This window comes from Papilio polytes, unplaced genomic scaffold (assembly GCF_000836215.1).
Source record: "Papilio polytes unplaced genomic scaffold, Ppol_1.0 DF824180.1, whole genome shotgun sequence".
NCBI lineage: Eukaryota > Metazoa > Arthropoda > Insecta > Lepidoptera > Papilionidae > Papilio > Papilio polytes.
Window position 1 is genome coordinate 830,639 of NW_013525024.1, and position 12,705 is coordinate 843,343.

At 33.4% G+C, this 12,705-nt stretch overlaps 3 protein-coding genes across 3 annotated transcripts in view; 2 read left to right on the forward strand and 1 right to left on the reverse strand.

The window, feature by feature from the left end:
- LOC106110983 (myosin-9) overlaps positions 1-2,817 on the reverse strand; it is a 14,101-nt gene extending 11,284 nt beyond the window's left edge. The window contains exons 1-6 of the mRNA XM_013292951.1: positions 2,483-2,817; positions 2,297-2,405; positions 2,071-2,218; positions 1,501-1,658; positions 1,167-1,286; positions 675-792 (exon numbers count right to left, since the gene is read on the reverse strand). Of these exons, the coding sequence (XP_013148405.1) occupies positions 675-792; positions 1,167-1,286; positions 1,501-1,658; positions 2,071-2,218; positions 2,297-2,405; positions 2,483-2,610 (781 nt within the window). The 5' untranslated portion in view covers positions 2,611-2,817. The remainder of the gene's footprint in view (positions 1-674; positions 793-1,166; positions 1,287-1,500; positions 1,659-2,070; positions 2,219-2,296; positions 2,406-2,482) is intronic.
- Positions 2,818-3,363: 546 nt separating this feature from the next.
- On the forward strand, positions 3,364-5,974 carry LOC106111088 (zinc finger protein 2). Its single transcript, XM_013293059.1, has 4 exons — positions 3,364-4,422; positions 4,763-4,960; positions 5,074-5,177; positions 5,273-5,974. The coding sequence occupies exons 1-4, from the start codon at positions 3,576-3,578 to the stop codon at positions 5,738-5,740; spliced, it is 1,617 nt and encodes a 538-aa protein (XP_013148513.1). The 5' UTR covers positions 3,364-3,575; the 3' UTR covers positions 5,741-5,974.
- A 577-nt stretch (positions 5,975-6,551) lies between these two features.
- The window catches only part of LOC106110984 (E3 ubiquitin-protein ligase TRIP12), a 32,600-nt gene continuing 26,446 nt past the window's right edge, over positions 6,552-12,705 (forward strand). Inside the window, exon 1 of the mRNA XM_013292953.1 lies at positions 6,552-6,883. The gene's annotated coding sequence lies outside the window, so the exon portion shown is untranslated. The remainder of the gene's footprint in view (positions 6,884-12,705) is intronic.

Below are 12,705 nucleotides of genomic sequence, written 5' to 3' on the forward strand. Positions count from 1 at the left end.
CAGCTGCCATTGGCAGCACCCTCAACTGGGGGGATAACGCTTCAACACTTACTAGACCAACTTTTGCCAAACGACTTCATTTGGGCGGAATTAAAAACGTTAAAACGTTCTAAAGTACGTTTTAATGCCCACTACATACGTAAAGGTCTTATATAAATCATTGTCTACTCATGCCCAGTTTACTAAATAGTTCGATTCTTGTTAAACCTTTAAAATTTAGTGTCTGTACTCGGCTTAACAGATATCCATCCATCCTTTTATACTTATCTATACTATTATAATAAAGCGTTAACCAAAAACTCCTTTGTTGCCTAAGATGTCAGCAATTACAGCATATTTTTAAATAATTCATTTTTTAATAAAAAGCCCTACACCTACGTCACGCTTTAGGCTATATATTTTCACGTCAATAAACTTAGAGGGTAAATATTTTGGATATAAACCCTAATGTGGGAGAGAGACCATAAGTTGCTGCCAACATCGAGATAACAAGATTGCCAAGGTTTGTCATGTGATGTCAGTTTGACATTTGTAATTGATAATTTGACAAACGTAAACAATAAAATATTTTTTTCATAATGTCATGCGGATGAAGCCGCACGGTAACAGCTAGTACTTTTATAATATTAGTAAAAAGTAAGTTTATATCAATGTATTTTTATAATTCGTCTAGCAGGTGTTAGAATTTACCTCTTTAATATGTCTAATGTCGACATCCCGCTGCCGCAGGTTCTCCACCGCGCCGGTCCACATCGACATCATTTGCTTCCTCTGCTCCATGCCCTCCATCACCTATACAAATATGTTACACTAATTACAACACTCAAGTTTATTTTCTATTCTAAGTGAAATTGCAAGATACCGCTAAATTGAGTACAAATTACAGTTAGTCGACTAACTCAAAAGATAATCTATCTATTTTTACGCTGTTTTTATTTAAAAAGGATAAGTTCGAAAACAATGTTATGCGAAAAAGGTACAAAAGCTACAAGCAAATAGCAGCCAAAAGGAACTTTTTATAGTAACGGTAATTATTATCCTATAGTAAAGGCCGTTGTCATATGAATTTTAACATTTTCAATTGAAAGTTTTACAAATTTAAACAATAAAATAAAGTTTTTGTAATTTAATTTCGAATGACGTGAGGAACAGCTAAATAATATAACCTGCACAGAGATCCTCTCGCAGGCACGCTCCTCCGCGCTCAAGTTGCCCACGAGCTGGTTGAGGCGGTCTCGCAGGCGGTCGTGCTCCTGCTTCAGCTGCAGCCGCTTTGTCTCTAGACTCTACAAAATAATGATATTCATTATAATTTTACCAATATTATAAATACGAAAGTTTAGATGGATAGATTTATGTTCATTACTAAAGATCTCCAAAACAACTGAACAGATCTTGATGCAATTTGACTGAGATGTAGGACATAGTCTGGAGAAACATATAGGCTATTTACATCCACCTTTAAATTATTTAGTTTTTTTTTGTAGAATAATGCAATACTTTAGCTTTAGACAGGTCCTGTTTAGTGAACTGTTCGATAGCAGTAATATCGCTGGCATTCCTCTCCAGCGCGGCTCGCCACTCCTGCAGCGCGCCGCGCTCCCCGCACACTTCACTCTTCAATGTATCCGCCTTTTTCAAAAGACGTGCAATATTGGCTGGGAAAAATAAAACATGACGACTTGAGGAAATTATAAAAAAATGCATTGAAGCTTCTAGTACTTTATTGCTCTACTATTATTTATTAATTGTAAATATATATAGCACAAATATGTAGTAATGTGCTAAGCATTAAGTGCAAATTTACAATAACAAGTGTTTCATGTGCCTATTTAGCATAAAAAGGTGCAGGTGAATAATTCTGATTTATGCATTTTAGCTACATATTTTTACAGAAAGAAACTTACTTTATTTTCTATATTTTCTTAGTATCTGGCACATGGCAAAAGTCCAGCCTTAAAAACTATGAATATATTTAAAAATAACTAATAATACAGACCTGTTATTGATCAGTGGATTGTGCTATTATATAAAATATCTAAACATCATCAGAAGTTTAAAAAACTTTACTTTGTAGCTTGTCAATCCTAGTGGCTGCAGCGCTACTTTCTTTGTTGGACTCAACCACATCCTTGTCAAGTCGGTCAGCTTCTTTCTTTGATAACTGATGTATCTTTATTTCCTGCTCTAACTGTTGCTTCTGAGCAAATAGGAGACGCTGGAATTCAAAGGAAATTTAAAAATAACAAACTACATTCAATTTTTGATAAAATTGATATTACGAGATTATACTTACAGTATTTTCTTGATATTCAGTATGTACAAAATCCTTGTATTTATTAAGATCACTACGTTTTTGTAGCTGTAAGGATAATGCTTCTTTTAAGGCTTGGATTTCATTTTGTCTGAAAAGAAACAAATTTAGAAAACCAAAACATTTTCTTGTTAAAATATCTATTTTCAATTTACAAAAAAAGCTTACCTCGAAATTAATGTTGTTTCTAAATTACTGTTACTGGTGTCGGCTAACGGAATTCTTGTTCCCTGATTCCATCCCAGTTCCTCAAGTAACTGAGCCATGTAACCCGGTACCTTCTCGGGTGCACTCATTGTCGTAGAATAAAATAAAAATTAAAAATGTACAAATTTCTGATGGGCTCAATCTTATCACATATACGAAATCCAATTACTTTAATCGAACCAACAAATTAGACGTCATCTTTGAAACCTAGAAACTTGTAAACAAACAATCGATAAATGAAAAGTCAAAAGTAAACAAACAAACGTCATGCCGTATTTTGTTTCTGACTTTGACTTTTTGTTGACAACAGAAAGTTGGACGCTCTTAACGTAAACCGTAGACAAGATAAATATGTTAAGCCTGAAAGTATTGCCACATTTAATTTCCATTTCGCCATCTTGTCTACATTTCTATTTTGAGAGTAGAGTTTATAGGAATACCGAAGAAAGTATGGATGGTTCATGTTAAAAAAATATGTGCAACTGTGAATTTCAATATGACGTTGCTCTTGGTCTTATAACTACCAAAGTCTTCCGACCATACATACTATAATATATTAAGTATACTATTTATAGCTACTGATTCAAATATAAACATACAACCATGTATCACACTTGTAGTACAGCTAAAAGTAACGGCAGCCATTGCCGGACATTTCTCATGATCATGATCGCACGTTACACAAATTAAATAAAGATCCGTCTAATCTCTTCCTTTACTATTTCCATTTCTTATAAAATAAACAATTCGAAAACAATATTAAATTGATTGTGTACATTATCAGACCGTTATAATAGTCTTATAAGGCTTAGGTAATACGATTTTGGCACAGATATTTTTTATTTTAATTGTAACAAAATTTTAACGGCAATTGTTAATTTTGGAGTCCTGCTCAAGAATCCGATTCGTATAGGTAATAAAATTTCTTGAAATGCCGCCAAAAGAGTTCGCGCAGCGCTCTAAAAATAACGTGCGGATGGTTCAGTTTCGTGCCATCGTAGCAACACATAGTTCACAAAATTGAACGGCGTTTTTTGTTTCAAATTTCAATTAAATGAGTGCCGACGCAGCGTCCCTACCGTGTCCAATATGTTTACATACTGGTGTTTTCAACTCGGCTCAAGCATTAAAAGATAGATTGATCTACGTCTCCACCAACAACATAACGTGTCCAATATGTCAGGAGTCGTTGTCGGGACTGGATAAATTAACTATACATCTCTTTAGTCACGTTTCGTTTATATCATCTCAAGAATCGTTGAAATTTGGTGAAAAGACGAAAACAAAATCTGAAGAAATAAAACAGGGAAGTCAAATACCTCCTACAACGCTAAAGAAAACAAGAACGGCGCCGTCTAAAAATAAAGTACCAGCGACTTCAGCGCCAGTTAAGTTTGTTAAAATATATCCAAAATTGCCAGTGATTTCTTTGAATACGGTTCCTATTATAGATATACAGGGTGCTGTGGATGGATGTGTTCAGAACAATAACCCCACGTATGTACCATCTGTACAAGCTGAAACAAGTACACAGAATCCCGATCATAAATGCAATGTATGTGGTTTGCGCTTCATTGATTCCAACATATTAAAAATGCACAAATGTTTATTGCACAATTTGGATGACAAATCTGATAACAAGTTTTCAAGCTATAATTGTCATTTATGTCCTAAAACTTTTAAAATGAGGGGCTCACTTATGGTACATTTAAGAGTAGCCCACTACGGCTTTCCTTCCCAATCAGATACAACAAAGTTAAAGGAAAACATTGGAAAATGTGAAATAGAAACTAAGCCTACTACACTGGACAGGAGTGATGGAAAACAGTGGCAGTGCGATGTTTGCCACAAAAGTTTTACGACAAAATACTTTTTAAAGAAGCACAAACGACTTCATACAGGTTAAACATATTGGTGTTCATTTTGAGGTAATACTACTAACAAATTTTCATATCACTTTATACCATTCGTATCAAAAATAATTTTTATTAACTGGGCATTGCGGAAATATCATAAAAAACATTTAACTTTAACAAGAGGCATTTAATTATTGCGCTTTATATCTTCGTTTATTACGAAAATCGACCAAACGAAACTAAGGCATTAATATATTATTTAGGCTTGCAGGTGAATTATATTTCTTTCGATTAACATTTTAATTTCTTATATAATATATAAACTCATATATAATACATAAACTCATATCATATTTTAATAATTTTACGTTACATTTTCTTTCAGGAGAAACACCGTACGCGTGTACACAATGCAATAAAACTTTTACATTTCAACAATCTTACCATAAACATCTGCTTTATCACAATGATGAAAAACCTCATGTATGTAATTACTGCAATCGAGCTTTCAAAGAATTATCGACTTTGCATAATCATCAACGTATACATACTGGAGAAAAACCGTTTTCCTGCGAAACATGTGGTAAGTTTATTTTAAAACTTTAACTTTCCTAAGCTAAACGTGTACAGAATTCAAACATAAGATTAAGATAATCACCTTTTTAAAATTCATGTTAAATTGTTAAATTGTTACAGGAAAATGCTTTCGTCAACGTGTTTCTTATTTAGTGCATCGCAGAATACACACCGGCGCCATGCCTTATAAATGTACAGCTTGCAAAAAAAGTTTTCGATATAAAGTAAGGCATTATTTCCTTCGCGAATGCTATAAAATTAGTACAAATAAAACAAAAATTAAAGGATCCGGATTGAAAAACTTATCTCCTTTTTCCAGGTATCTCAAAGAACACATAAGTGTCAATCTCAGCCGCCTGGTACTGTCGTTCGGCAGTCTGGTGATCTTGTAGAAAAACTTAAAAAGAAATACATAAGTGACCCAGTATCTAACAGCAATGAAGGAATTTGTAATAAGTTAAATTACATAGAAATATCTGAAGCTAATGCGGAGTTGGTTCGTACTGGAGCAAAATTATCTTTGGAAGACATTGAATCCGATGGTTTTTCAATAATAGCAGAAGCTTTCCCCGAAACCAATCGAAGCCTCCAATCAGTATCAGATCCTCAGAATTACTCTGCACATTGTGTTGATAGTAACGCAACGCAATATAAAACCTTCGAAATATTTGGAGATGATCTTGAAGACCTAATTGATACTGTGCCAATTAATGACAAAAATATCCCATCACCATCAGATATATTAAAAAACTTATGTTTGACTAATGACGATGACTATATATCATGAAAATTAAACCGTTTTGCAAAATACTTAAACTACTTCTAGAAATTATTTCAGTTGCAGATTATTTAAGCGGCAAGCGCTTCAAGTAGCAAAGATTTTGTAAAATGGTAGCATAAAATTGCAATCTATTGTCATTATTACCAATTTGTTTAGAATTTCCTCTTATCGTTACTATGGTTTTCAAGGTTTATATTTAGAAAATTGTCTTCATGATGACACTGTTTCATGTCCTGAGAACACTTCCTTACTCTTAAAGAAAATAGTGTAGAAAAATGAATAAAGCATTTTTATTGCAAACTTTTTCAGTTTATTTCGAATCGCTTTCTTTTTCTTTTTCATGTTTATTGTCAATTGCTTATGATAATGAGATCAAATAGTAGTAGAAAATGTAAACTATTACTTACATTGTTCTGAAATGGTTGTTTATCGGTAGCCGTAATATATTTTGTGTAATAGAGTTTTATAACAGTGTAGCACGAATTTATTTTTCGAACCGTCCTTTTCTTTGACTTTAAAGGACCAGGGCCTGTCAGGCTTGCGGAGACTTTTCTATCAAATGAAAACGAATCTACCTTCGAAACTTGCTTCACTTGCGTAAATCGGTACATTTTAGTCAATATATCACTCCTGACCTCCGCTCCGCGAAAAGTGGCATAATGAATATGGGACAATGGCGGAGTTTTGCCTAGTCCGTTTCTGTAACAGTCAAAGATTCTTTTAAAGTTTATGGTAAACCATAATGTACTGTACAACTTGAGTACAACCTCAATTCAAATGAAATGACAACACCACCATGTTGCTGACAATTTATTTGTCTGTGGTAGTCAGAATGAGAAAAAAACACGCTTTGGTATCAGCCAGCTGTTTTATTCCGAGTGTTTGAAAATCAGTGAAAATTTTAATGGGTCAAAATTGAACAGTGTCATTTCATTTTCAAACAGTGACATTTTGTGAACTTGAAGTGAAAATATTATGCTTTGAAAATTCATACTGAGTAAAATATCAATCGATTTATGATTTTGTCGCTCATTGCGACAAATGCTTTTTAGTTTTATTACGTCGTACTTCTGAAACGCGATGTGTTTATTAAAGTAAGGTGACTTGTTCCATTACTTGGTTTCACACTTGAAAACCTTTTGTCTGTGGGTAAGTGATACTTAAAATTATCATATTTCGTTTTTTGATGTATTATATTCGTAAAGTTTCCAAGTAATCGTGTGTTGCTCCTTTTGTTATTACTAAATTATTCTGCCATTGATTTTTGATGGTCAAATAACGAAGAACAAAGAAAACGATAAGATGTTAAATAGATCATTTAAAACAATAACATTTCTTATAAATAAAATGTGGTATGTTTTACTTTCAACAATTTACACAACATTTCCATTTAAGATTATTCAGATTTCCTCTGAGCAACAAACTTTCATTAAGACGCATTTTGTTAAAATTAGCACAATATTGACTTTTGAATAATATTCTAAAATTACTTTGTATAGGTATAAATAATTACTTCATTTACATTGATCTCTTTACTAAAGTACTAACATGGTTTAGTTTAGGTTAATTCTTAATTAGCAACTAAACTAAGTGCTAAATAAATTTATAGGGTGACTTTTTCACAAAGCCTATTTATTCTTGTACACTTTTCCGTAATGTATACAAAATATTTGAAAATTTCACATTTACTAAGCGCTACCCAAGGTTCTAGAAGTATTATGTACTCGCTATAGTATGAGTACAATATTATTATGCAATACTGGATCTTTAGTTCCACAAAGATGTGAAAATTTGATATTTTAAATTAATTTGAAATATGTTTTTTAGGAAAAATTATAGCTAAATAGTAACATTGATAATTTAGGGGTTATCGTCGTCATAACATTGTAATCTAGAAGTGCTGTTTTCACTCCGTCTATTACTTTTAAATTAGACATGCTCGTTAATCCTATTTTGCGGTGAATGAAAACTATGATGCAAGATAACTAATTCACACTGGGCCAACATGGTTGACGAAAGCCTCGTGATGTCTAACTTAGAATAGGCTTGCACACTTTAGTGTAGGTATATCCATATTATTTGTTGTAGACTATAGCCAAATTACAATTTTCTTTTTTTCTATTGTAGACGTCAGGGAATTTTATGTTGAGTGGAATTCTCCCGCTTTGCATGTCATGGCATATGAGTCATTGTATCTATCTTGGTGAGAATATAATAAAAGAAATTCTATTGTCCTATATTACCAAGATACTTACGTTTATCGGTATCATTAATGTAATAACACATCCTCAATTGTGGATTTTTTGTTTTTAATGTAAGTTATGTTATTTGTGTCAAATGAACCTGATAATGTAATTGACTTGTCAATTTAAATACTCTAATTAGGTTGATAAGTTTGATAAATCACGCAAATGTCGAATAAAATTTGTATGAAGCTAAATACTCTTTTTAATAGACGAAATCATGTGACGAAATATAAGCGCGTAGGAAATAACTATGAAGTATCGATACTCAGTTTAATCAAAAAAATATCAAATTAAAATTAAGGAGGGCACCCGCCGAGGCGAGCATAGCCGAACAGGCCCCACAACGTCTATTTTGTATTTCTCATTATTGATTTGACTATAAAAAACCGAATGAAAAAAACAGTTTTTTGTTTTGATACATAAGGTATAACTATGAATCTGTCGATCCCAACTTCTCTGAAAGTAAAAATCGCAAAAGGAGAAGATACGTATCCTTACTAAATTGTCAAACTAATCATCCTTATTTAGACAAACTATAGGCGTGCATCGGTCTCGAGCGGAGTAGTATTAGCGTAACGGAGGGAGATGTGGACGCTTTCCCCTGTGCTTATTGTTGCGAAACTCAATACTCTCGTCTCTGCATTTGCTATCGTTGCTTTGATTTCACAGTATTATTGTAACATAAATCTAAATATCACGATGACTTAATGTTTAGACAGATAATAGCAGTTAGCACTCATATTTCTTCTACTTTTCGTCAAGATGCCGCATGAGCATTGCGTTTCTCATACGTTGCTTTACTTATTTCTTTATCTTATTCCTCTTCCCAGAAGCCAAAGCGTCAGTAACTCTTCAGTTGTTGCCTGGTTTGTCGATGGTAATTTACCTTTTACCTTGTTACTCACTTGACCTTTTACCTCCACTTCGCTTTACAAGAAGCTATTCTGGTCTAAGACACTGTTAAAGTTAGCATAGGTCAAATGGTTTGCTGCGTTCCAGGCATGTCTTAAATGTGTTAATTTACAATGTATACCTTTCGGTTTATAACATACAGACGATTATATGAAATTTTAAATGAAAAGCAATTAATATCGAACAATGTTTTATTACCGAATCAACGCAACTTATTTTAGCAACAAATTAAAAACTACCATAGGTATTAATATATTCTCGACATTCGCGACCTCTGATCTAACTTACGGGAAATATTAAAACATAATAAACAGAGTTTTCCTAATGTTGTAGATACCCATTTCATTAACCATCAGATTTTATTTGCTTTGTTTTAAATTTAAAAATGGTCGAATTGTTTTTCATTTGTGTTGTGAAAGTTATTATAGATTTTAGCGATCGGGTGAGTGTTTGTGGCAGCGGATTGGCACGGGGACAAGGTGAGGTGAGCGAGGGCGAGGCGGCAAGCGCTGGGCCGCTGGGCCGCCACGGTATCGATCCGACGAGCGTCGCCGCCGCCGCCAGTCGGCACCGCACCCGCCGATACCCTCACCTCTCCTCTCCCTACAATGTTCCTATACATTATTAAAACTCTACATCTCTGTATTGGATCCTTCTCAGAATTTATTAATTATCATTCGTCTAGAAATGGACTTGTTAAATGCAATTGTAATGTGCAGTGTCGTGTCAGATATGGTATGTGAAACGAGTCTTGTATTGTTGTTTAGCAATATGTTGACCTTGGGATAAAGTATAATTCAAACTCTTACGTTTACTTTATAATCTCGATAGTTTCCGTATCCGTATTTCGAAAGTCAAACAACAAGTCCTTGAAAATATGTTGCATGGATTTTTCTTTGTCCGTCTCAGCTGCTAAAACGGAGATGCAATGGAACAATGAATCGTGTGTATCCAAAGGGATTAAAAATGTTTAGTTTTATTGTAATGTGGGACATGGATGTACGGAAAAAGTGCATAAAACACAAAGCTGAGTGTGTGAACATACACACCTGCATGTGAACCACGAGTAAGATGTGGTTGCATTCGCTTTTGTCAAGAGAACTAGCGCGACCCCTCCTACATATTGTACCTACGATTACTTTGTACGAAAGGTTTTAGAAAAAATTGTATGCACGTAACTTGTGTTAGCAGCAATCTTATGACGCAGGTGGCTGGATCCTTTGTAATGCAGCCATTCTTAGTAACTTGTGTTAGTACAAGGTTGTTTTGGTATCCGACTTATATAAGTATCGTGTTTATATTTATTGTTCTCCCATAGATTTCAAGTAGATAATATTTATGTGAAATAGATTTCCCATAAACGGCTTATATGTCATATTAAGATACGAATTTAAATGGAAAAGTGAATTCTCCGTTAACCAAAAAAGTGCTAAAAGCAAGAACCTTTTTTGGAAGTTCTTTCTGTGTATCCAATAATAAGATAAGAGTTTCCTGAGACATTAACTATCCATGAAGTGCATCATAAAATGTTAAAACAGAGCACAGTATATCATGTTTTATTAAGGAGTATTTAGTAACAAAAAAATAATAATAGTAATAAGGATATGAAGCTCCCGTAAAATTTCTTTGTGAAAGTTGAAACCTTGTAATGCTGTAAGAATCGTGTTTGCTTCATACAAACTTCGATAACATATCAGTGTCCGCGGCGGTGCAACTGGCACTATAATTAGTTTATTATCTTTTGTGGTTTCTAATCGCACCTCACGATGCACGCCGCTCCATTTGCTATTCTCGACTGTGATTGACTTCATCACCTAGTTGTATGAAAACTGAAACTGCGTATAAACTATTTTTGATTTTTCTGCGACAAAATATAGAGCAGTCCTTGAGACGTTTGTGCTCGGAAAAAATATTTGCAATGTAAAATATTCATTGGTTTTCTATCGTATACATCGGTTGTATAAAAAACTAGCTGTTCCCCTGCGGCTTTATCCGAATGAAATTATAAATACTTTATTTCATTATTTACATTTGTCAAATTACCGTTACCTTAATGCTTCCTTAATGTTGGCAGCTTGTAGTTTATGCTCCGTTTCCCAATTTATTTACCCTCTAAGTTTAATATCGTGAAAATATATAGCTTAAAGCGTGTCAAAAGTGTAGGACTTTTTATCAAAGAAAGAATTATTGAAAAATATTCTGTTATTGCTGACATCCTACGACAAAGTAGTGCGTGTTTACGCTTTATTATAATAGTATAGAAGTACAGATAAATGAAAAACAACCCCCGCGATTTTTAATATAGATACTACGTAATGTTTTTCATACGTGGGCGTAACTCACTATTATGAGCACGTTATGATCGATTATCTGGCCAAGGTTGTGGAACTAGGCTAGAACAGAGTGGGTCTAAATTTTATTTAAAAAAATACAGATCTTTAAATAAGTACAAAATTTCACTTCACGAAAATTACCTTTATATGTAGCAAAATAGTAAAGGTTACTGAATGTACAATTTGGTGTCAAGATTTGAATAATGTACAAAATTATTAACTTTACATAAAACCTCGAACTATCGTGTGGTAGGAGAAAACTAACCGTCCTTGTGTTACAAATCCAGCTGCAAGGTTCTTACAAATTAAATATGTATAAAACGAAAAGCTAATATACTAGACTAGGCGTTTAGTGTGTTTTGGTGCGATTTCTTTGATTGAGTTAATAATAAACATCTATGAAAATTAATTATTTTAACTAGCAACATTGTATTGTGAGCGTAGTATCAACATTTTAAATTGTCATTGAGTATTTCAATAAGACCTTGTATATACTAGGTATAAAAATGCATGTTGGATGAGATAGAACATGTTTAGTGTCGGAACGTGTTCTAATACAGATTTCAGTTATGTAATTCGACTCTCCAACAAAAATAGTCGACACCTGTCTCTTAACAACAGAGTTGTGATGTTCGAATCTATACGTAGAACATTGCAGTTAGAGACAACTGTCTTACAGCCGAAGTCAATATTCAAGCCTTGAGATCGATCCGAAGGTTCTTTACATTACTTTAAATGAAAAACAAATGAATTAAAAATGTTTATTTACATTGTGGCGATAAAACGAAAATGGTTCGATAGAGACTATTGATTTTGTTCCTTGTGTGCTACAAAATTCAGCTGCAAATAAAAATTATTCCATTGTCGACGCCAAGTATAGTATGAGTGCTGCGAGTAATAACATCGTGACAAGAATATAAATCAGTATCCCAGCTCAAAGTAATCCTTTACTAGTTTTTTTACAAACTTATCTAAGTAAATTTAGTATTGAAATTTAAAAATAGACTAGCATCATATCTATACTATTATAATAAAGCGTAAACACACACTTCTTTGTTGCCTAAGATGTCAGCAAATAAAGCATACTTTTGAATAATTCTCTTTTTAATAAAAAGCCTTACACTTACGTCACGCTTTAGGCTACATATTTTCACGCCAATAAATATAGGGGGTAAATAAAATGAATAAAACCCCTAATGTGGGAAAGAGACCATATGTTGCTACCAACATCAAGGAAGCAAGATTGCCAAGGTTTGTCATGTCATGCCATTTTGACATTTGCTATTGATAATTTGACAAATGTAAACAGTAATATAATTTTCATAATTTCATGCGGATGAAGCCGCACGGGAACAGCTAGTTATTCAATATTCTAGCAATATTATCCTTATATTATTATTATTATCCTAATATCAATTTACCGGTCGCCTTCTGTTCAAAATATAGTACCATTCCTTAAATCGTTAGAAGAACTGTTAGA